This window comes from Electrona antarctica (genome assembly GCF_951216825.1).
Source record: "Electrona antarctica genome assembly, chromosome: 7".
In the NCBI taxonomy this organism is placed as follows: Eukaryota; Metazoa; Chordata; class Actinopteri; order Myctophiformes; family Myctophidae; genus Electrona; species Electrona antarctica.
Genome location: NC_136812.1, coordinates 504,769 through 530,181, shown reverse-complemented (window position 1 = coordinate 530,181; position 25,413 = coordinate 504,769). Strand labels below are relative to the sequence as shown.

At 42.7% G+C, this 25,413-nt stretch overlaps 1 protein-coding gene across 1 annotated transcript; it reads right to left on the bottom strand.

The window, feature by feature from the left end:
- Positions 1-534: 534 nt before the first annotated feature.
- Positions 535-21,322, bottom strand: LOC306926710 (uncharacterized protein; the record flags this gene model as incomplete). Its single annotated transcript, XM_079506110.1, has 16 exons — positions 535-1,205; positions 4,505-4,554; positions 5,084-5,239; positions 5,317-5,490; positions 6,671-6,844; positions 7,268-9,131; positions 9,445-9,503; positions 14,177-14,290; positions 14,586-14,699; positions 14,967-15,080; positions 16,863-16,976; positions 17,245-17,358; positions 19,082-19,195; positions 19,464-19,577; positions 20,802-20,915; positions 21,183-21,322. 16 exons carry the CDS (start codon positions 21,320-21,322, stop codon positions 535-537), a joined length of 4,200 nt encoding a protein of 1,399 aa, XP_079362236.1.
- Between the last annotated feature and the right edge of the window lie 4,091 nt (positions 21,323-25,413).

Genomic DNA, 25,413 nt, shown 5'->3' with positions numbered 1-25,413 from the left:
ACCCTAACAGGAGCCCTATAGTACAAGGTTTCTACACCTTGAAGACCCTAACAGGAGCCTCGTACAAGGTTTCTACACCTTGAAGACCCTAACAGGAGCCCTCGTACAAGGTTTCTACACCTTGAAGACCCTAACAGGAGCCTCGTACAAGGTTTCTTCGACTATGCATGCACCTCTTGTTCAACAAACCATGTGCAACCCAGATTCGGCACAAACAAGGGACTAAATTAATTTCGCTCCTATGCCACCAAAATGTGGAACGCCCTACCAACAGCCATTAAGACATGAATCCCTAGACTCCTTCAAAACCGCTCTCAAAGAGCACCTACGGCTGCAATTCAAAACTGGCCCCCGTAAATTAGGTCAGATTTTCCACAATATTCTGTCACAAAGATGCAAATGATATTAAACTATAATATATCTGATTGACTTTTATACCACTTAAATGGTATTAAAGATCGGTTTCTCCAGATCTGGTAAATTGCCGATCACCAATCGAGTCCGAGCCCCCCCAATCACACCTGTTCCTGATTATTACATTATGATACAACACACTGTCTGTCTGTCGTCACAGCCTGTCTGTCTGTCCTCACAGCCTGTCTGTCTGTCCTCACAGCCTGTCACAGCCTGTCTGTCCTCACAGTCTGTCCTCACAGCCTGTCTGTCCTCACACAGAGACACAGAGGAGTCAGGGTTAACACAGAACCCAGCGTAGAGAGGTTGAGTGAACGTGTCCTGGAAGGTGTACAGGTGTGTCAGAGTGTCCTCGAACACTCTGTAGAAGGACAGAGTCCCAGCAGGACGGTCCAGATACACTGCTACTCTGTTGGAGTCAGATGGACGGATAGGAAGGAAAGTCTCCTTACTATTGTGTACGACAGAGTAATGGTTACCATGGTGACCATCTCTACAGGCCAGACGCCAGGAATATTCATTCCATCCAAGCAGACCGTCCTGACCCGTTCCTTTCCTACTGATGTCTCTGTCAGTCACTCCTATATCAACCTGTCCACTGAACTGTACCTCACTGTAGCAGCGTTCATCTAGACTCTCTGAACTCAGAACCTGAGGCCAGACATCAAACCTGTCAGGATGATCAGGATATGAATGATTCTGCAGATCATCGTCTGTCACCTTCCTGTTGTTCTCAGACAGAGAGAGGTATCTGTTTGCTGTGTTTGTGTCCAGAGTGAGACGCTGGAAATCTGATGAGAAAACAACACAGTACACATTAAATACACCATTCACTGAATGATACGCACTAGAGACCTGCACAGGCCTAAAATATAAGCCCTGGCCTGGCCCGGGCCCGTGGAGCCCGGTCCTAAGCCCGTTGGTAAAGTCCATAAACGGCCCGGGCCCGAAGCCCGACATTTTTATTTATTATTTCTAGCATGCGCGCCGCCCCCGCGGTCGCTATTGGTGCACACGGGACGCAGCAGCAGCCACTCACTCACAGCTGCACTCATCTGGTGCTCTGATAAACCCACATTAAGAACAATAAGTCAATAACACCACACATCACACTAAAAAGTAGCCTACTTAATTATAGTTTTATAACTGCTGCATGTGCAGCTCAGCACAACGCGTTGTGAGCTTGTAGATCGGCTATCGCGGACTCACGCTGCATTATAAAACCCAGACCCACAATAATAAGAACACTTATTAACAACTATCCAACACCAGGATGCAGGCTTTAAGAGGTTAATGGATGTGAGCTTGTAGATCTGATATGTTCAGGCTTTAAGAGGTTAATGGATGTGAGCTTGTAGATCTGATATGTTCAGGCTTTAAGAGGTTAGTGGATGTGAGCTTGTAGATCTGATATGTTCAGGCTTTAAGAGGTTAATGGTTGTGAGCTTGTAGATCTGATATGTTCAGGCTTTAAGAGGTTAATGGATGTGAGCTTGTAGATCTGATATGTTCAGGCTTTAAGAGGTTAGTGGATGTGAGCTTGTAGATCTGATAAGTTCAGGCTTTAAGAGGTTAGTGGATGTGAGCTTGTAGATCTGATATGTTCAGGCTTTAAGAGGTTAATGGATGTGAGCTTGTAGATCTGATATGTTCAGGCTTTAAGAGGTTAGTGGATGTGAGCTTGTAGATCTGATATGTTCAGGCTTTAAGAGGTTAATGGTTGTGAGCTTGTAGATCTGATATGTTCAGGCTTTAAGAGGTTAATGGTTGTGAGCTTGTAGATCTGATATGTTCAGGCTTTAAGAGGTTAATGGTTGTGAGCTTGTAGATCTGATATGTTCAGGCTTTAAGAGGTTAATGGTTGTGAGCTTGTAGATCTGATATGTTCAGGCTTTAAGAGGTTAATGGTTGTGAGCTTGTAGATCTGATATGTTCAGGCTTTAAGAGGTTAATGGTTGTGAGCTTGTAGATCTGATATGTTCAGGCTTTAGGAGGTTAATGGTTGTGAGCTTGTAGATCTGATATGTTCAGGCTTTAAGAGGTTAATGGTTGTGAGCTTGTAGATCTGATATGTTCAGGCTTTAAGAGGTTAATGGTTGTGAGCTTGTAGATCTGATATGTTCAGGCTTTAAGAGGTTAATGGTTGTGAGCTTGTAGATCTGATATGTTCAGGCTCTAAGAGGTTAATGGTTGTGAGCTTGTAGATCTGATATGTTCAGGCTTTAAGAGGTTAATGGTTGTGAGCTTGTAGATCTGATATGTTCAGGCTTTAAGAGGTTAATGGTTGTGAGCTTGTAGATCTGATATGCTCAGGCTTTAAGAGGTTAATGGTTGTGAGCTTGTAGATCTGATATGTTCAGGCTTTAAGAGGTTAATGGTTGTGAGCTTGTAGATCTGATATGTTCAGGCTTTAAGAGGTTAATGGTTGTGAGCTTGTAGATCTGATATGTTCAGGCTTTAAGAGGTTAATGGTTGTGAGCTTGTAGATCTGATATGTTCAGGCTTTAAGAGGTTAATGGTTGTGAGCTTGTAGATCTGATATGTTCAGGCTTTAAGAGGTTAATGGTTGTGAGCTTGTAGATCTGATGTAAAGCAGTGGTTTTCAACCCTTTTCATAGCAAGGCCCATTATTTATCCGGCATTTGAGTCTCAGACCACCTCTCAGACCACCTCTCAGACCACCTCTCAGACCACCTCTCAGACCACCTCTCAGACCACCTCTCAGACCACCTCTCAGACCACCGTCTCAGACCACCTCTCAGACCACCTCTCAGACCACCTCTCAGACCACCTCTCAGACCACCGTCTCAGACCACCTCTCAGACCACCTCTCAGACCACCGTCTCAGACCACCGTCTCAGACCACCTCTCGGACCACCTCTCGGACCACCTCTCGGACCACCTCTCGGACCACCTCTCGGACCACCTCTCAGACCACCTCTCGGACCACCTCTCGGACCACCTCTCGGACCACCTCTCGGACCACCTCTCGGACCACCTCTCGGACCACCTCTCAGACCACCTCTCAGACCACCTCTCAGACCACCGTCTCAGACCACCTCTCGGACCACCTCTCGGACCACCTCTCGGACCACCGTCTCAGACCACCTCTCAGACCACCTCTCAGACCACCTCTCAGACCACCGTCTCAGACCACCTCTCAGACCACCTCTCAGACCACCGTCTCAGACCACCTCTCAGACCACCGTCTCAGACCACCTCTCAGACCACCTCTCAGACCACCTCTCAGACCACCGTCTCAGACCACCTCTCAGACCACCTCTCAGACCACCGTCTCAGACCACCTCTCAGACCACCTCTCAGACCACCTCTCAGACCACCTCTCAGACCACCGTCTCAGACCACCTCTCAGACCACCGTCTCAGACCACCTCTCAGACCACCTGGCAGACCACCTCTCAGACCACCTCTCAGACCACCGTCTCAGACCACCTCTCAGACCACCTCTCAGACCACCGTCTCAGACCACCTCTCAGACCACCTCTCAGACCACCTCTCAGACCACCGTCTCAGACCACCGTCTCAGACCACCTCTCAGACCACCGTCTCAGACCACCTCTCAGACCACCGTCTCAGACCACCGTCTCAGACCACCTCTCAGACCACCGCCTCAGACCACCTCTCAGACCACCGTCTCAGACCACCTCTCAGACCACCTCTCAGACCACCTCTCAGACCACCTCTCAGACCACCTCTCAGACCACCGTCTCAGACCCCAAACTAAAGAATATTTTGATGTCATTGGATACGATTTTGTCCACATTTGCATGCTGTATCTACGTGGCACCATTGGGAGAGATAACAGGCAAACGTCAATCAAAATAATAATTCTTCTAACTCTTGAGAGCGGGTCCATTTGGTTCAATTTTACGCTCTCAAGAGTTAAAGATCTATAAGAGCCCATTTGGTGTAGAGGGAAAAGAGTGAGACAGACAGACAGACAGACAGACAGACAGACAGACAGACAGACAGACAGACAGACAGACAGACAGACAGACAGACAGACAGACAGACAGACAGACAGACAGACAGGCAGGCAGGCAGGCAGGCAGGCAGGCAGACAGACTCACATGTTGTAAGGAGTTGAGGTTTAGTCCAGTGTTCTCCTCCATGATTCACACTGTAGGAAGTAGAAAAAAGAATCAAGTCAAAACCTCTGCTGCTTAATGTCTCACATCGGCCTGTTTAGTCCCAAATATTTACTACACAACACATGTCATCAATCTCCCACAGACTCTGTCCAAACATCACGCACATTGGTACACCATATCTCTATGGTCATGTGATTATCATCTGATTGCTTGTGAAACATTGCTGGCCCACAATAAGCTACCCATCCTGGCGGAGACCTGTGTTCTGAGGAGCACATGTTTTTAGTTTAAACAGTCTTTCTCTGTGTGTTAAATTATAGATATTATATTGTAATAACACTGATACTTCTATCTGGACTGTATGGGTCCGCCTGGCTAGTTAAACATTCTACACTGCACTGACCAACATGGACACAGTCCTATAGTCTACTGACCAACATGGACACAGTCCTATAGTCTACTGACCAACATGGACACAGTCCTATAGTCTACTGACCAACATGGACACAGTCCTATAGTCTACTGACCAACATGGACACAGTCCTATAGTCTACTCACTTGACAGTCTCCAGAGCAGCAGACAGCTTCTTCAGAGCAGAGTCTCCTAAGTGGCTGAAGTTCAAGTCCAGCTGTTTCAGCTGGGAGGAGGGGTTGGAGGTCACAGCTGAAGCCAGAGCAGAACAGCCTTCCTCTGTGACTCCACAGCCTGACAACCTGCAGAGAAATACACATTTAACAAAGTGCTGTTGGTGTTCGAGTAGAGATCCACACAGAGAACACACATTCTTTACCCCAGGATCTGCAGTCCACACTGTGGACTCTTCAGTAACGCAGAGAGCTGGAGCAGTTGTGATTCCTGCAGGCAGATGAAACCGAGGTCCAATTCTCTCAGATGGAGAAGATTAGAGCTGAGAGCTGAGAGCAGAACTTCAAATCCTGTCTGTGTGATCGTACAGCCAGCAAGTCTGTAATTACACATGAAATATCTGGACTGAATATATCACAGTTTTGGAGTAAAGACCCCAAGAGATGGAAAGAGAAGGCAGGAATAATGTGAATAAATCATCTTAATCTGAATCTTCTAACAAGAAGATTACTAACAGGAAATGATAATTCCCTATAGCAGCCATGATGGATCACATCATACTGTACCGTAGCATTGATAATGATAATTCCCTAGCAGCCAAACAATTTACAATTTACAATTTAGGCATTTAGCAGACGCTCTTAATCCAGAGCGATTTACATTAGGCAAGAACAAAAGTATGGGAATACATCACATATATAAAATGCATTTATCAAGAAACATGCGTAAGCTAAGAACGTAACTAGAACATATCTATATAATGACACTATACATATTAACTATACATATATACTATACTAATGCTATACATATGTACTATGATGTGCTATGACTACATACAATGCAATTATTGTGCTGTCTACATGACATGCTATAAGTCTGTTTCAAATGCTATCTAAGTCTAAAAAGTGCTATCAAAGGGGGTAGCCATGATGGATCACATATTGTAGTTACTGTACCGTAGCATTGATAATGATAATCCCCTAGCAGCCATGATGGATCACATATTGTAGTTACTGTACCGTAGCATTGATAATGATAATCCCCTAGCAGCCATGATGGATCACATATTGTAGTTACTGTACCGTAGCATTGATAATGATAATCCCCTAGCAGCCATGATGGATCACATATTGTAGTTATTGTACCGTAGCATTGATAATGATAATCCCCTAGCAGCCATGATGGATCACATATTGTAGTTACTGTACCGTAGCATTGATAATGATAATCCCCTAGCAGCCATGATGGATCACATATTGTAGTTACTGTACCGTAGCATTGATAATGATAATCCCCTAGCAGCCATGATGGATCACATATTGTAGTTACTGTACCGTAGCATTGATAATGATAATCCCCTAGCAGCCATGATGGATCACATATTGTAGTTACTGTACCGTAGCATTGTGATGTGAGAGTGCGAACTAGACAACACAAACTCTGACCATATTATTATTCTAATCAGTGTGGGATACCATGATGTCAACTTTATTCACACTCTTCTTATTATCAAACAATAAATAATAAAACAGAACTAATCTAAATAATAATGTGACCTCAGTATCTCCAGTTGACAGTTTAGACTCTTCAATCCAGAAGAGAGCAGGTCCATGGATGGATCCATTATGTCATTATAACTGATGTCCAATTCTCTTAGATGTGAAGGATTAGAGCTGAGAGCTGAACACACAATCTCATATTCTGGCTTTCGGAGGTTTGGTCCAACAAGTCTGTAAATGTAGATGATGTAAAATCAGTGATCAACACAGATTAGATCAAGTTCATGTTCAAGGAAATGAACTATAAAGTGTAATGTAAATTACAGACTGTAAGTCTAGTTGGTCAGATATTGACAGGTCATAAGAACAGAGAACCAGAAAACATCAAAGTGATCTGTATTAATACTACAGTGTGTAACTTGCATGGATCTATGAATTCTTATTGTTGTTACTTTGTTCTCTGTGCGTGTCAGTCATTTTCATTTAGGCATAAATGCTGTATAAATATTAATGTTTTTTTTTAAATCACACTTGTGTGAAGTGAGGGGCGCTGTTATCAAATCATCACATTCCATGATACAAACACACAAAGCTGGCTAGCGCCCCTCAAATACTCTCTCTCTCTCTCTCTCTCCTATTCACATGACCACTAACCGAGCCTTTCTGCAGTTTCTCACAGCTGGGACCAGACTTAATCTCCCCCATGATGATGTTGATGTGTTGTATTGGTGCAGGTCCAACTCCTCCAGAACCTCCTCTGACGTCAGCAGCATGAAGGCCAGAGCTGAACACTGGCTCTCAGATAGTTCTGTCTTTGATCTGTCCGCTGACTTCAGGTACTGTTGGATCTCCTGATGTACTGAGTGGTCGTTCATCTCCATCAGACAGTGGAAGATGTTGATGAATCTGTCAGGAGATAGATCTCCATCCTCATTTGTCATCTCCTTCAGGTTGTTGATGGCTCTCTGGATGCTCTCTGGACTGTTCTCTGTCTGACCCAGCAGGCCTCCTAACAGACTCTGGTTGGACTCCAGTGAGAGGCCATGAAGGAAGCGGACAAAGAGGTCCAGGTGGCCGTTCTTACTCTTCAGGGCTTTTTGCACGGCTCTCTGCAGGAAGACATCCAGGGTCATTTCTTCTTCTCCTCCTCCCAGGAATGTCTTCAGGACCTCCATGTTCTTCTGTGTGAAACAGTGGAACAGGTAGACTGCAGCCAGGAACTCCTGGATGCTCAGATGAACAAAGCTGTAGATCTTTCTCTGAGATTGAACGGTCTCTTCTTTGAAGATCTCTGTGCACACTCCCGAGTACAGTGAGGCGTCGTTCACATCAAGACCACACTCTTCCAGGTCTTCTTGGTAGAACATGACGCTGCCTTTCTCCAGATGTTTAAACGCCAGCATGCACAGCTTCAGGAGAAACTCCCTCTCAGTCTCCCTTTTTCTTTTTTCTCTGATTCTCTCTGTTTTGCTTTTTTTCTTTTCTTTTCTTTTCACCTCATGAGTCTCGTCATACTTCGTCTTCATCCTCCTTAACTGGAGCGAGATGAAGTGTCTGTACATCCCAGTCAGGTTCTTGGGCAGCTGTCCTGTCTCGTCTGTCTTCACCAGGTCCTCCACAACGGTAGCGGTCATCCAACAGAAGACTGGGATGTGACACATGATGTGGATGCTCTTTGATGTCTTCACGTGTGAGATGATGGTGCTGGCCAGCTCCTCATCCTCACTGAACATCTTCCTGAAGAACTCCTCCTTCTGGGGGTCTGTGAACCCTCGTACTTCTGTCACCATGTCAATGCATGCAGGAGGGATCTGATTGGCTGCTGCAGGTCTGGTGGTTATCCAGAGGAGAGCCGAGGGGAGCAGATTCCCCTTGATGAGGTTCGTCAGCAGCACGGCCACCGATGATGTCACCGTGACATCAGAGACGACGTCATTGTTGTCGAAGACGTCAGAATCGACGTCTATGTTCTGGAATTTCAGCGGGAACCTGCTTTCATCGAGACCATCGAAGATGAAGCCAACTTTCCAGGCAGCGAGCTGCTCTGCTGTGACCTTCTTTAACGTTGGATGGAAAACATGGATCAGTGAGAGAAGACTGTGCTGCTCATCTCTGACCAAGTTCAGCTCCCGGAATGAGAAGGGAACCAAGAGAATGATGTCTTGGTTCTCCAAACCTCTTGCCCAGTCCAGAGCGAACTTACGCACAGAGAATGTCTTTCCGATGCCAGCGATGCCCTTGGTCAGAACTCTGCTGCTGGGTGTGTCTCTGCCAGGGAGGAGGGTCTTAAAGATGGCACGGCACTTGATTAGGACGTCATGGAGGGTCTTCATGTTGGAGGCGGTCTCAAGCTGCCACACCTCATGTTGCTGATTAACCCCTTCACTCCCTCCCGCTGATAGGTGGAGGTCTGTGTAGATGTTGGAGAGGGAGGAGGGCAGTTCAATGACGTATGTCACACCATCAAGACTCTCCAAAGTGACCTTATAGACCTTTAAATCCTCCTGCAGACTGACATCTGATATGAGAAGACAATTAATACATGTTAAACATTCTGCTTCATTTACAACTTTACATTGAACAATCCATAGCATTAAAACTATGTATTAAATATCCTCCAGAAAATATTTGAAAAGAAAAAAATAGAAATTTGGCTAAAATAAATAACGTTGGATCATTTGTTTTAGTCTAAATGTATATGATATCATCAGTATTTGGACATTGATACAGGAATACAACATGGATATTTAATCTGATGTCGTCTGCTGCTATTTAAACATTTCATTAATTGATATAAAATGTTAATGAGTGTAAAATGTGTCCAGTCTTACTGTGTCCAGGTGTGGTTTGACTGAATGTCTTCTGTCCAGGTGTGTTTCTGAATGTCTCTCTGTGGAGATGAAGACAATACAATATATATAATAGATATAGATAGATATTGTGTTGTTCATGATTGTTTTAGGTTATTAGATATTGTGTTGTTCATGATTCATGTTTTAGGTTATTGTCTCCACCAGGCCGAAGGCATGGGGAGAGAGTATGTTTTGCACTCCGTCCGTGTGTGTGTGTGTGCGTCCGTCCGTCCTTCCGTCCGTCCTTCCTTCCTTCCGTCCGTCCTTCCTTCCTTCCGTCCGTCCGTCCGTCTGTTACCAGCTAATCTCCGGCACCGTTGGCCCCATCCATGCCAAACTTTGCACACACACTCCCTGAATGCCAACGACGAACCTCTGCCCCAAATATTCCTCAACGGCCTGTTATAGCGCCACCATGAGGCAGCTTTTCACATTTTTTACCTAAAACTGCACCGATCTGCGTGAAATTTTGCAAGCACACTCCCTAGAGGCCAAGGACAAACCGTTGACCTGCATTTTCCGCATCTGCCTTTTATAGCGCCACCAGGAGGCCGACTTTTGTAAAACACATTTTTTGATATTACTCCTCCAGATTCTGTCCAAAAATCTCACAAATCGTTACACACTATCTCTATGGTCATGTGCTCAAGTCGGATCCGTCCCATATTTCATATTCCATCCTAATTGGCTATAATTAGCTTTCACAGTTTGCAAGATTGCCCCGTTTTGAACAAAAGCCTCAAATCATGAACGCAGCATGCAATTTACGTGAAATCTTTCACACATTTTCTTACTAGGCTGAGGAATATATCCCACCCTTTTCACATTGGCCTGTTATAGCGCCACCAACAGGTTGATTTTTGCAAAACACATTTTTGGAACAAAATGCCTCAAAAACATTTTCCCAAACATCTCACACAGTCCTATCCTCCTGGTGGAGACCTGTGCCCAGAAGGATGCCAACGACGAACCTCTGCCCCAGATATTCCTCAACGGCCTGTTATAGCGACACCATGAGACCGATTTAGGCAAAACACATTTCTGTAGATTACTCGTACACATTTTATCCATACATCACACAATTCGGTATACACTATCTCCATAGTCATGTGATCAACACGGATCTGCACCATTTCCCATCTTCCTTCCTGATTGGCTAAGATTCGCTTCCAAAGCTCACATGATTGGTCCGTTTCGAACAAAATGCCACAAATCACAAACACAGTGTGCAATTTCCGTGAAATTATACATTTCCACTAGGCTGAGGACGACATGACACAATTTATTTTCCAAGCCAGCCTCATGGTGGCGCTATAACAGAGCAATTCCTGTTTTTACCTATAACTGCATCGTTCTGTGTACAACTTTGTATGCGCACTCCCTAGAGGCATGGAAAAACATTTTCCCTGCATCCCTCCACATCTGCCGGTTATAGCGCCACCATGAGGCCGATTTCTGCAAAACACATTGTTTATATTAGTCGCAAAGATTTCATCCAAATCTCATGCAAATCGGTATACATGATCTCTGTAGTCATGTGATCAAGACGAGTCGTGTTTGATTTCTCAGATTCTACACTGATTGGCTAAGATTGCCTTCCAAAGTCTTCAAGAGTGGCCCGTTTTGTACAAAATGCTGCACATGTCCTGCTCATCCAGAATTCTATCCTTGCTATGAGTGATCTGACTCTGCATTTCCTCAACACAATGAAGAAAATTGTTGCAAAAAACAAACAAACATGTTTATATCACTCCTAAACATTTTGCCAAACATCACACACATGTACTCCTATCCTCCTGGTGGAGACCTGTGCCCAGAAGGGCACTTTTTTTAGTTAGATATTGTGTTGTTCATGGTTCATGTTTTAGGTTATTAGATATTGTGTTGTTCAAGATTGTTTTAGGTTATTAGATATTGTGTTGTTCATGGTTCATGTTTTAGGTTATTGTCTCCACCAGGCCGAAGGCATGGGGAGAGAGTATGTTTTGCACTCCGTCCGTGTGTCCGTGTGTGTGTGTGTGTGTCCGTCCGTCTGTTACCAGCTAATCTCCGGCACCGTTAACCCGGTCGATGCCAAACTTTGCACACACACTCCCTGGATGCCAACGATGAACCTCTGCCCCACATTTTCCAGAACGGCCTGTTATAGCGCCACCATGAGGCAGCTTTTCACATTTCTTACCTAAAACTGCACCGATCAGTGTGACGTTGCATGCACACTCCCTAGAGGCCAAGGACAAACCTTTGACCTGCATTTTCCGCATCTGCCTTTTATAGCGCCACCAGGAGGCCGACTTTTGTAAAACACATTTTTGGATATTACTCCTCCAGATTCTGTCCAAAAATCTCACAAATCGTTACACAGTATCTCTATGGTCATGTGCTCAAGTCGGATCTGTCCGATATTTCATATTCCATCCTAATTGGCTATAATTGGCTTTCACAGTTTGCAAGATTGCCCCGTTTTGAACAAAAGCCTCAAATCATGAACGCAGCATGCAATTTACGTGAAATCTTTCACACATTTTCTTACTAGGCTGAGGAATATATCCCACCCTTTTCACATTGGCCTGTTATAGCGCCACCAACAGGTTGATTTTTGCAAAACACATCCAATTGCCATCAAAGGCGTATGAAGAAATGGCACCCTTTTCACATTGGCCTATTATAGCGTCACCAGGAGGCCACAACCCGACCTGCCCTGGTGGAGACCTGTGCCCCGAGGGGCACTTTTTCTAGTTAGATATTGTAAAGGATGAGCGTTTGCAATTGTCGTTTTCAATTTGTTTTAGCGATTTTAAGATTTTTGACAGGGGGTGGGGCCGCGGGGGCATTCGGGGAAGTGGCTAAATATCTGTTATTTAATTGTATTACTTTTTTCCCAAAAATGTTAGGCAGATTTCTTCCTAATTTACTATAGTCCTACTAGACCCTCTGGCCACAAAAGATCACAAGATCTATTGAATGTGAAGGAGGTAAAACCAGAAAAGCACTAAGACAGAAAAGCTACGACGGAAGCATTTATATTTGACTCATGATCAGAGCTTCTGTTGCTCCAGACTGTATGACGGAAGCATTTATATTTGACTCATGATCAGAGCTTCTGTTGCTCCAGACTGTATGACGGAAGCATTTATATTTTACTCATGATCAGAGCTTCTGTTGCTCCAGACTGTATGACGGAAGCATTTATATTTTACTCGTGATCAGAGCTTCCGTTGCTCCAGACTGTATGACGGAAGCATATATTTTACTCGTGATCAGAGCTTCTGTTGCTCCAGACTGTATGACGGAAGCATTCATATTTTACTCGTGATCAGAGCTTCTGTAGCTCCAGACTGTATGACGGAAGCATTTATATTTTACTCGTGATCAGAGCTTCTGTTGCTCCAGACTGTATGACGGAAGCATTTATATTTTACTCCTAATCCAGACAACAGTCTTGTCAAAACTTGACTATTTTAACTCCCTCCTTACTGGCATACCGGCATTTGCACTTAAGCCCCTCCAACTGATCCAAAATGCCGCAGCTCGCTTGGTCTTCAACCAGCCAAAATTCTCACACGTCTCCCCCCTTCTCCGCTCCCTCCATTGGCTCCCGGTCGCTGCCCGCACAGAATACAAAACTCTGATGCTGGCATTCAAAGCAACCAAAGGCATGGCTCCCCCATATCTCACAAGTATGATCGTACCCTACAAACCCTCCCGCGCACTCAGATCAGCCAACGCAGGGAAGCTGGAGGTACCTTCACTAAAAACGCTGGGACAACACTCCACACGTCCAAAACTCTTCTCCCTTCTGGCTCCAAAACTATGGAATGCACTTCCCATCACAGTCAGAACTGCAGCCTCACTCCCAATCTTCCGCCGTAGTCTGAAAACCCACCTCTTCAGACTCCACCATGGCCCGTAGCACTAGCCCTAGCCTAGCCCCTTAGATAGCACATTATGTAGACTTAGATAGTATTTTAAACAGACTTAAAGCTTGTTACGTAGACAGCTCTAGAATTGCATTTTATGTAGTCATAGCACTTTATAGTACACATGTATAATATATAATATAGTATAGTATGTATAGTTTACATAGATACTCCACTGTTACGTTCTTAGTTTACGCATGATTCATGATAACTACTTTTTTATATATGTGATGTATGCCATGCTTTTGTTATTGCTTAATGTAAATCGCTCTGGATTAAGAGCGTCTGCTAAATGCCTAAATTGTAAATTGTAAATTGTACTCGTAATCAGAGCTTCCGTTGCTCCAGACTGTATGACTGAAGCATTTATATTTTACTTGTGATCAGAGCTTCCGTTGCTCCAGACTGTAGCATTTATATTTTACTTATGATCAGAGCTTCCGTTGCTCCAGACTGTATGACGGAAGCATTTATATTTTACTTATGATCAGAGCTTCCGTTGCTCCAGACTGTATGACGCAAGCATTTATATTTTACTCATGATCAGAGCTTCCTTTGCTCCAGACTGTATGACGCAAGCATTTATATTTTACTCATGATCAGAGCTTCTGTTGCTCCAGACTGTATGACGCAAGCATTTATATTTTACTCATGATCAGAGCTTCTGTTGCTCCAGACTGTACGACGGAAGCATTTATATTTTACTCATGATCAGAGCTTCCGTTGCTCCAGACTGTACGACGGAAGCATTTATATTTTACTCATGATATATTTATAGAGGATTGACATACTTAGTGTGTGGAGGTCCAGGTTCATTACTGAAGTTAGGACCCCAGTCTTTAGACTTGTCACTCTTCACAGACAGAAGACTGGGAGTTGGAGACTCTGCTCTGTGGTCAACACTTCTGGAATCATAAAACATATTCATACAATGATCATGTGGATTGGGTATTTCAAGAATCCATATTTTCACATCACATTCACACAGTATAAGACTTGGTATTCATAGCAGCAACAAGAAAAACAACAGAAAATATGAACAGAATAAATAAAGTAGTAAAACAATATGATAACTGTTACAGTAGATACTATATAGATAAGGAGAGGAGATAAGGAGAGGAGATAAGGAGAGGAGATAAGGAGAGGACATAAGGAGAGGAGATAAGGAGAGACATATATCTGACAGACAGGTTGACATACTGTGTATCAGGAGGTCCAGGTTCTTTACTGAAGTGAAGAGGAATGTCTTTAGAAAAGTCACTCTTCACAGACAGAAGGCTGGGAGTCGGAGACTCTGCTCTGTGATAACGGCCTCTGAAATCAGAACCATTAAGCAATATTACAGCAGAGTGCGTTTTACTGTCATTAATGTCACGCCTGCGTTGGGTTGTGTCTGACGGCAACGTTACGTACAATCCATCAGAATATTTCAGTCTGACGCAACAGGTCGACTCGCAAAACCAGAGTACAATGTGTGGATCAAATATCAATCAATATTCTGTCAAAGACATTCTTAAATGTACTGTTTAGCTGTGGAATGACATTGTTTGTTTTATTTATTGTACAGGAGGATTGACGTACTGTGTATCTGGAGGTCCAGGTTCATTACTGAAGTTAGGACCCCAGTCTTTAGACTTGTCACTCTTCACAGACAGAAGGCTGGGAGTTGGAGACTCTGCTCTGTGGTCAACACTTCTGGAATCATAAAACATATTCATACAATTATCATGTGAATGAAAAAGTCACTTTGTTAAAGAGGATGTATTGTTATGTCCCAACAAGTATAAGAGAGTCTAATCTGTGGGTTTCCTTTCACAATATTACAGTTCCATGAAAACAGGACAACAATGAATGAAATAATATCACCAGTAAAATGTACTATACACTGTAAATACAGTACAATACAAGTTGCATAGATAGATTAGAGGTTATTATTTCTGGACCGCCAGATTATTTTGAGAATATTGTGTTGGGGTGTTTTATGACAGGGCCTGGCCAAGAGGGGGCACAAGAACACCAGACTAGGACTAGGCTGTCAGTAGGAGGAATTATAATAGTACATGTTTTTGATTGATTGATTGATTGATTGATTTATTGATTGAATAGTTTATTAGACATACATGTAAAAACAGCAACAGAGTACAGTCAACACTTCCGTTACTTATATTGTATAGTGTTATAGTGTATATTGTATAGTGTTATAGTGTATATTGTATAGTGTTATAGTGTATATTGTATAGTGTTATAGTGTATATTGTATAGTGTATATTGTATAGTGTTATAGTGTATATTGTATAGTGTTATAGTGTATATTGTATAGTGTTATAGTGTATATTGTATAGTGTTATAGTGTATATTGTATAGTGTTATAGTGTATATTGTATAGTGTATATTGTATAGTGTTATAGTGTATATTGTATAGTGTTATAGTGTATATTGTATAGTGTATATTGTATAGTGTTATAGTGTATATTGTATAGTGTTATAGTGTATATTGTATAGTGTATATTGTATAGTGTTATAGTGTATATTGTATAGTGTTATAGTGTATATTGTATAGTGTTATAGTGTATATTGTATAGTGTTATAGTGTATATTGTATAGTGTATATTGTATAGTGTTATAGTGTATATTGTATAGTGTTATAGTGTATATTGTATAGTGTTATAGTGTATATTGTATAGTGTTAGTGTTATAGTGTTGTATATATTTATAGGAGGGTTGACATACTGTGTATCAGGATGTCCAGGTTCATTACTGAAGTTAGGACCCCAGTCTTTAGACTTGTCACTCTTCACAGACAGAAGGCTGGGAGTCGGAGACTCTGCTCTGTGGTCAACACTTCCGGAATCATAAAACATATTCATACAATGATCATGTGGATTGGGTATTTCAAGAATCCATATTTTCACATCACATTCACACAGTATAAGACTTGGTATTCATAGCAGCAACAAGAAAAACAACAGAAAATATGAACAGAATAAATAAAGTAGTAAAACAATATGATAACTGTTACAGTAGATACTATATAGATAAGGAGAGGAGATAAGGAGAGGAGATAAGGAGAGGACATAAGGAGAGGACATAAGGAGAGGAGATAAGGAGAGGACATAAGGAGAGGAGATGAGGGGAGGAGATGAGGGGAGGAGATAAGGAGAGGAGATAAGGATAGGAGATAAGGATAGGAGATAAGGAGAGGAGATAAGGAGAGGAGATGAGGGGAGGAGATAAGGAGAGGAGATAAGGAGAGAAGATAAGGAGAGGAGATAAGGAGAGGACATAAGGAGAGGAGATAAGGAGAGGAGATGAGGGGAGGAGATGAGGGGAGGAGATAAGGAGAGGAGATAAGGAGAGGAGATAAGGAGAGGAGATAAGGAAAGGAGATAAGGAGAGGAGATAAGGAGAGGACATAAGGAGAGGAGATAAGGAGAGGAGATAAGGAGAGACATATATCTGACAGACAGGTTGACATACTGTGTATCAGGAGGTCCAGGTTCATTACTGAAGTGAAGAGGAATGTCTTTAGAAAAGTCACTCTTCACAGACAGAAGGCTGGGAGTCGGAGACTCTGCTCTGTGATAACGGCCTCTGAAATCAGAACCATTAAGCAATATTAGACCAGAGTGCGTTTTACTGTCATTAATGTCACGCCTGCGTTGGGTTGTGTCCGACGGCAACGTTACGTTACAATCCATCCGAATATTTCAGTCTGACGCAACAGGTCGACTCGCAAAACCAGAGTACAATGTATGGATCAAATATCAATCAATATTCTGTCAAAGACATTCTTAAATGTACTGTTTAGCTGTGGAATGACATTGTTTGTTTTATTTATTGTACAGGAGGATTGACGTACTGTGTATCTGGAGGTCCAGGTTCATTACTGAAGTTAGGACCCCAGTCTTTAGACTTGTCACTCTTCACAGACAGAAGGCTGGGAGTTGGAGACTCTGCTCTGTGGTCAACACTTCTGGAATCATAAAACATATTCATACAATGATCATGTGAATGAAAAAGTCACTTTGTTAAAGAGGATGTATTGTTATGTCCCAACAAGTATAAGAGAGTATAATCTGTGGGTTTCCTTTCACAATATTACAGTTCCATGAAAACAGGACAACAATGAATGAAATAATATCACCAGTAAAATGTACTATACACTGTAAATACAGTACAATACAAGTTGCATAGATAGATTAGAGGTTATTATTTCTGGACCGCCAGATTATTTTGAGAATATTGTGTTGGGGTGTTTTATGACAGGGCCTGGCCAAGAGGGGGCACAAGAACACCAGACTAGGACTAGGCTGTCAGTAGGAGGAATTATAATAGTACATGTTTTTGATTGATTGATTGATTGATTGATTTATTGATTGAATAGTTTATTAGACATACATGTAAAAACAGCAACAGAGTACAGTCAACACTTCCGTTACTTATATTGTATAGTGTTATAGTGTATATTGTATAGTGTTATAGTGTATATTGTATAGTGTTATAGTGTATATTGTATAGTGTTATAGTGTATATTGTATAGTGTATATTGTATAGTGTTATAGTGTATATTGTATAGTGTTATAGTGTATATTGTATAGTGTTATAGTGTATATTGTATAGTGTTATAGTGTATATTGTATAGTGTTATAGTGTATATTGTATAGTGTTATAGTGTATATTGTATAGTGTATATTGTATAGTGTTATAGTGTATATTGTATAGTGTTATAGTGTATATTGTATAGTGTTATAGTGTATAGTGTTATAGTGTTATAGTGTATATTGTATAGTGTTATAGTGTATATTGTATAGTGTTATAGTGTATATTGTATAGTGTTATAGTGTATATTGTATAGTGTTATAGTGTATATTGTATAGTGTTAGTGTTATAGTGTTGTATATATTTATAGGAGGGTTGACATACTGTGTATCAGGATGTCCAGGTTCATTACTGAAGTTAGGACCCCAGTCTTTAGACTTGTCACTCTTCACAGACAGAAGGCTGGGAGTCGGAGACTCTGCTCTGTGGTCAACACTTCCGGAATCATAAAACATATTCATACAATGATCATGTGGATTGGGTATTTCAAGAATCCATATTTTCACATCACATTCACACAGTATAAGACTTGGTATTCATAGCAGCAACAAGAAAAACAACAGAAAATATGAACAGAATAAATAAAGTAGTAAAACAATATGATAACTGTTACAGTAGATACTATATAGATAAGGAGAGGAGATAAGGAGAGGAGATAAGGAGAGGACATAAGGAGAGGACATAAGGAGAGGAGATAAGGAGAGGACATAAGGAGAGGAGATAAGGAGAGGAGATGAGGGGAGGAGATAAGGAGAGGAGATAAGGATAGGAGATAAGGATAGGAGATAAGGAGAGGACATAAGGAGAGGAGATAAGGAGAGGAGATGAGGGGAGGAGATAAGGAGAGGAGATAAGGAGAGAAGATAAGGAGAGGAGATAAGGGGAGGACATAAGGAGAGGAGATAAGGAGAGGAGATGAGGGGAGGAGATGAGGGGAGGAGATAAGGAGAGGAGATAAGGAGAGGAGATAAGGAGAGGAGATAAGGAGAGGAGATAAGGAAAGGAGATAAGGAGAGGAGATAAGGAGAGGACATAAGGAGAGGAGATAAGGAGAGGAGATAAGGAGAGACATATATCTGACAGACAGGTTGACATACTGTGTATCAGGAGGTCCAGGTTCATTACTGAAGTGAAGAGGAATGTCTTTAGAAAAGTCACTCTTCACAGACAGAAGGCTGGGAGTCGGAGACTCTGCTCTGTGATAACGGCCTCTGAAATCAGAACCATTAAGCAATATTAGACCAGAGTGCGTTTTACTGTCATTAATGTCACGCCTGCGTTGGGTTGTGTCCGACGGCAACGTTACGTTACAATCCATCCGAATATTTCAGTCTGACGCAACAGGTCGACTCGCAAAACCAGAGTACAATGTATGGATCAAATATCAATCAATATTCTGTCAAAGACATTCTTAAATGTACTGTTTAGCTGTGGAATGACATTGTTTGTTTTATTTATTGTACAGGAGGATTGACGTACTGTGTATCTGGAGGTCCAGGTTCATTACTGAAGTTAGGACCCCAGTCTTTAGACTTGTCACTCTTCACAGACAGAAGGCTGGGAGTTGGAGACTCTGCTCTGTGGTCAACACTTCTGGAATCATAAAACATATTCATACAATTATCATGTGAATGAAAAAGTCACTTTGTTAAAGAGGATGTATTGTTATGTCCCAACAAGTATAAGAGAGTATAATCTGTGGGTTTCCTTTCACAATATTACAGTTCCATGAAAACAATGAATGAAATAATATCACCAGTAAAATACACTGTAAATACAGTACAAAAATACAGTACAATACAAGTTGCATAGATAGATTAGAGGTTATTATTTCTGATTATTATTATTATTATTATTTTGAGAATAATGTGTTGGGGTGTTTTATGGACCCCCCCCCCCCCCCTAAATCAGTTTAGGGATAATATTACGTCGTGGTTTTACTAGGCATGTTAAAGACTGTAGTTACAGGGCCTGGCCAAGAGGGGGCACAAGAACACCAGACTAGGACTAGGCTGTCAGTAGGAGGAATTATAATATTACATGTTTTTGATTGATTGATTGATTGATTTATTGATTGAATAGTTTATTAGACATACATGTAAAAACAGCAACAGAGTACAGTCAACACTTCCGTTACTTATATTGTATAGTGTTATAGTGTATATTGTATAGTGTTATAGTGTATATTGTATAGTGTTATAGTGTATATTGTATAAAATGGTAAATGGTAAATGGTGCATTTATATAGCGCCTTTAACCAAGGCGCTTTACATTCACCCATTCACACACACATAAGGCCTTTCCACACCTAAGCGCAAAACGGTCGACAGCCGCACACGTCTTAAACTGTGCGCAGCTTATTTTCTGAGTTTTTAGACAGCTGGTGGATGGAAATTAAGCTCCACCTCCGTGGACGACTTGCGCGGAGGAGAGCGTTTCCGGGAATCTGGCCGCCGCGCAGCTTAAGACGTGCGCGGCTCTTTAGATAGTGTGGCAGCACCTATTCATACACCGATTGCGGCGGAAGCCATGCAAGGTACCAACCAGCACATCGGGAGCAATTTGGGGTTCAGTGTCTTGCCCAAGGACACTTCGACATGTAGACAGGAGGAGCCGGGATTCGAACCGCCGACCCATGGATCATTGGACGACCTGCTCTACCTCTTGAGCCACAGTCGTATAGTGTTATAGTGTATATTGTATAGTGTTATAGTGTATATTGTATAGTGTTATAGTGTATATTGTATAGTGTTATAGTGTATATTGTATAGTGTTAGTGTTATAGTGTATATATTTATTATAGAAGGATTGACATACTGTGTATCAGGAGGTCCAGGTTCATTACTGAAGTGAAGAGGAATGTCTTTAGAAAAGTCACTCTTCACAGACAGAAGGCTGGGAGTCGGAGACTCTGCTCTGTGATAACGGCCTCTGAAATCAGAACCATTAAGCAATATTAGACCAGAGTGCGTTTTACTGTCATTAATGTCACCCCTGCGTTGGGTTGTGTCCGACGGCAACGTTACGTACAATCCATCAGAATATTTCAGTCTGACGCAACAGGTCGACTCGCAAAACCAGAGTACAATGTATGGATCAAATATCAATCAATATTCTGTCAAAGACATTCTTAAATGTACTGTTTAGCTGTGGAATGACATTGTTTGTTTTATTTATTGTACAGGAGGATTGACGTACTGTGTATCTGGAGGTCCAGGTTCATTAGTGAAGTGAAGAGGAATGTCTTTAGAAAAGTCACTCTTCACAGACAGAAGGCTGGGAGTTGGAGACTGTGGTCTGTCAGCTCCATCCTCCTCTCTCTCCACAGAATCACTCATCTTTATGTCTCTATGACACCTGTCAATCAAACACATCATCTTTAGCTCTTTATTTAATAGGTGTTCGATCGGTGATCAGACGATTATTCACTCCAAATGACTCGATCGGTGATCGGCAATTTACCCGATCGGGAGAAACAGATCTTTAACACCATTTAAGTGGTTTAAAAGTCAATCAGATATATTATAGTTTAATACCATTTAAGTGGTTTAAAAGTCAATCAGATATATTATAGTTTAATACCATTTAAGTGGTTTAAAAGTCAATCAGATATATTATAGTTTAATATCGTTTTGCATCTTTGTGACAGGCCTAAACATTCTCCCCTTCCTCCACACACACACACACACGTGCACGCACGCACGCACGCACGCACGCACGCACGCACGCACGCACAGACTATAAACATGTGATCATTTCAAACCTGATCTGTCAATCATTAACATTTATTCTCGTTTCAAAATGGAGTCTGTTATCACCGACTGTAATCTGAGTATGAACTTTACTGTAACTCTTACTGAACCTTACTGTAACACTGACCTTATGGGTCTGTAACTCTACCCTTATGGGTCTGTACCTCTACCCTTATGGGTCTGTAACTCTGACCTTATGGGTCTGTAACTCTGACCTTATGGGTCTGTAACTCTGACCTTATGGGTCTGTAACTCTACCCTTATGGGTCTGTAACTCTACCCTTATGGGTCTGTAACTCTACCCTTATGGGTCTGTAACTCTGACCTTATGGGTCTGTAACTCTACCCTTATGGGTCTGTAACTCTACCCTTATGGGTCTGTAACTCTACCCTTAACTCTACCCTTATGGGTCTGTAACTCTACCCTTATGGGTCTGTAACTCTAACCTTATGGGTCTGTAACTCTACCCTTATGGGTCTGTAACTCTGACCTTATGGGTCTGTAACTCTGACCTTATGGGTCTGTAACTCTGACCTTATGGGTCTGTAACTCTAACCTTATGGGTCTGTAACTCTACCCTTATGGGTCTGTAACTCTGACCTTATGGGTCTGTAACTCTACCCTTATGGGTCTGTAACTCTGACCTTATGGGTCTGTAACTCTACCCTTATGGGTCTGTAACTCTGACCTTATGGGTCTGTAACTCTGACCTTATGGGTCTGTAACTCTGACCTTATGGGTCTGTAACTCCACCCTTATGGGTCTGTAACTCTACCCTTATGGGTCTGTAACTCTGACCTTATGGGTCTGTAACTCTACCCTTATGGGTCTGTAACTCTACCCTTATGGGTCTGTAACTCTACCCTTATGGGTCTGTAACTCTACCCTTATGGGTCTGTAACTCTGACCTTATGGGTCTGTAACTCTACCCTTATGGGTCTGTAACTCTACCCTTATGGGTCTGTAACTCTGACCTTATGGGTCTGTAACTCTGACCTTATGGGTCTGTAACTCTGACCTTATGGGTCTGTAACTCTACCCTTATGGGTCTGTAACTCTGACGGTTAAAGGTTAAAGTTTTACTATTTGTCATTATACTGTCTGCCAAATCTGTTCTCCCCATTTGACCCTTTTGGAGCAGTGAGCTGCAGCCGTGCTGCGCTCTGGAGTCCTTTTATAGTTGATCTGACACCCCAATCCAAGCCTTGATGCTGAGTGCCAAACAGGGACTGACCCCCCAATCCAACCCTTGATGCTGAGTGCCAAGCAGGGACTGACCCCGCAATCCAACCCTTGATGCTGAGTGCCAAACAGGGACTGACCCCCCAATCCAACCCTTGATGCTGAGTGCCAAGCAGGGACTGACGCCCCAATCCAACCCTTGATGCTGAGTGCCAAGCAGGGACTGACCCCCCAATCCAACCCTTGATGCTGAGTGCCAAGCAGGGACTGACCCCCCAATCCAACCCTTGATGCTGAGTGCCAAGCAAGGACTGACCCCCCAATCCAACCCTTGATGCTGAGTGCCAAGCAGGGACCCCCCTCTGCCACTCAGGTGGAAGAGCGCATCACTGCATGCCTGGCTGACATCTCACAGTGGATGTCCTCGAACCACCTCAAGCTGAACCCAGACAAGACTGAGCTTCTCTTCTTCCCAGCTAAGTCCTGCCCTATGCGGGAGCTAACTATTTCCGTAGACAACGCCCTGGTAATGTCTGTCCCAACAGCCAGGAACCTTGGTGTTGTCCTGGACAGTCAGCTCTTGTTCAAAACTCACATCACAGCTGTCACTCGATCCTGTAGGTTCACACTCTATAACATACGACGAATTAGACCGTTCCTCACCCAGGAATCAGCCCAGCTCCTAATCCAGACAAAAAGTCTTGTCAAAACTCGACTATTGTAACTCCCTCCTCACTGGCCTACCGGCATGTGCACTTAAGCCTCTCCAACTGATCCAAAATGCCGCAGCTCGCTTGGTCTTCAACCAGCCAAAATTCTCTCATGTCTCCCCCCTGCTCCGCTCCCTCCACTGGCTCCCGGTCGCTGCCCGCACAGAATACCAAACTCTGATGCTGGCATTCAAAGCAACCAAAGGTATGGCACCCCCATATCTTGCAAGTATGATTGAACCCTACAAACCCTCCCACGCACTCAGATCAGCCAACGCAGGGAAGCTGGAAGTACCCTCACTAAAAACGCCGGGACAACGCTCCACACGTCCCAAACTCTTCTCCCTTCTGGCTCCAAAACTGTGGAATGCACTTCCCGTTGCAGTCAGAACTGCAGCATCACTCCCGATCTTCCGCCGTAGTCTGAAAACCCACCTTTTCAGACTCCATCATGGCCCATAGCACTTACCCTATCCCCCTTTGATAGCATTTATGTAGACTTAGATATCATTTGATACAGACTTATAGCATGTTATGTAGACAGCACTATAATTGCATTGTATGTAGTCATAGCACATCATAGTACATATGTATAGCATAGTATAGTTTATATGTATAGTTTCATTATATAGATATTCCACTGTTACGTTCTTAGCTTACGGTACACATGTTTCATGATAAATGCTTTTTATGTGATGTATTCCCATGCTTTTTTTGTTCTTGCTTAATGTAAGTCGATCTGGATTGGAGCGTCTGCTAAATGCCTAAATTGTAAATTGACTGACCCCCCAATCCAACCCTTGATGCTGAGTGCCAAGCAAGGACTGACCCTCCCAACCTTTGGTATGACCCGGCCGGGAATCGAACCTCCGACCTCCCAGTTTCAGGGCACACAGTCAAGGCCACTTACTAACACAAGGCCACAGAGCTGTAGTGTAACAAATGGAACCAAATGGACCCTTAGAGAATGGAACCAAATGGACCTTTACAGAATGGAACCAAATGGACCCTTACAGAATGGAACCAAATGGACCCTTACAGAATGGAACCAAATGGACCCTTAGAGAATGGAACCAAATGGACCTTTACAGAATGGAACCAAATGGACCCTTACAGAATGGAACCAAATGGACCCTTACAGCAGGTGTGTTTTGGGGGTGAAATACTCCTTTAAGGGTTAACACTATTCAACACACCATATATGGAAGATAATCTATCGTTGATCGACTGTAGATTGGCTGTTTTCACTAGTTCAATGTTAGCTTGTAGATCTGTTTTCACTAGTTCAATGTTAGCTTGTAGATCTGTTTTCACTAGTTCAATGTTAGGTTGTAGATCTGTTTTCACTAGTTCAATGTGAGCCTGTAGATCTGCTGTTTTCACTAGTTCAATGTGAGCCTGTAGATCGGCTGTTTTCACTAGTTCAATGTGAGCTTGTAGATCTGTTTTCACTAGTTCAATGTGAGCTTGTAGATCTGTTTTCACTAGTTCAATGTGAGCTTGTAGATCTGTTTTCACTAGTTCAATGTGAGCTTGTAGATCTGTTTTCACTAGTTCAATGTGAGCTTGTAGATCGGCTGGTTTCACTAGTTCAATGTGAGCTTGTAGATCGGCTGGTTTCACTAGTTCAATGTGAGCTTGTAGATCTGCTGTTTTCACTAGTTCAATGTGAGCTTGTAGATCTGCCGTTTTCACTAGTTCAATGTGAGCTTGTAGATCTGCTGTTTTCACTAGTTCAATGTGAGCTTGTAGATCTGTTTTCACTAGTTCAATGTGAGCTTGTA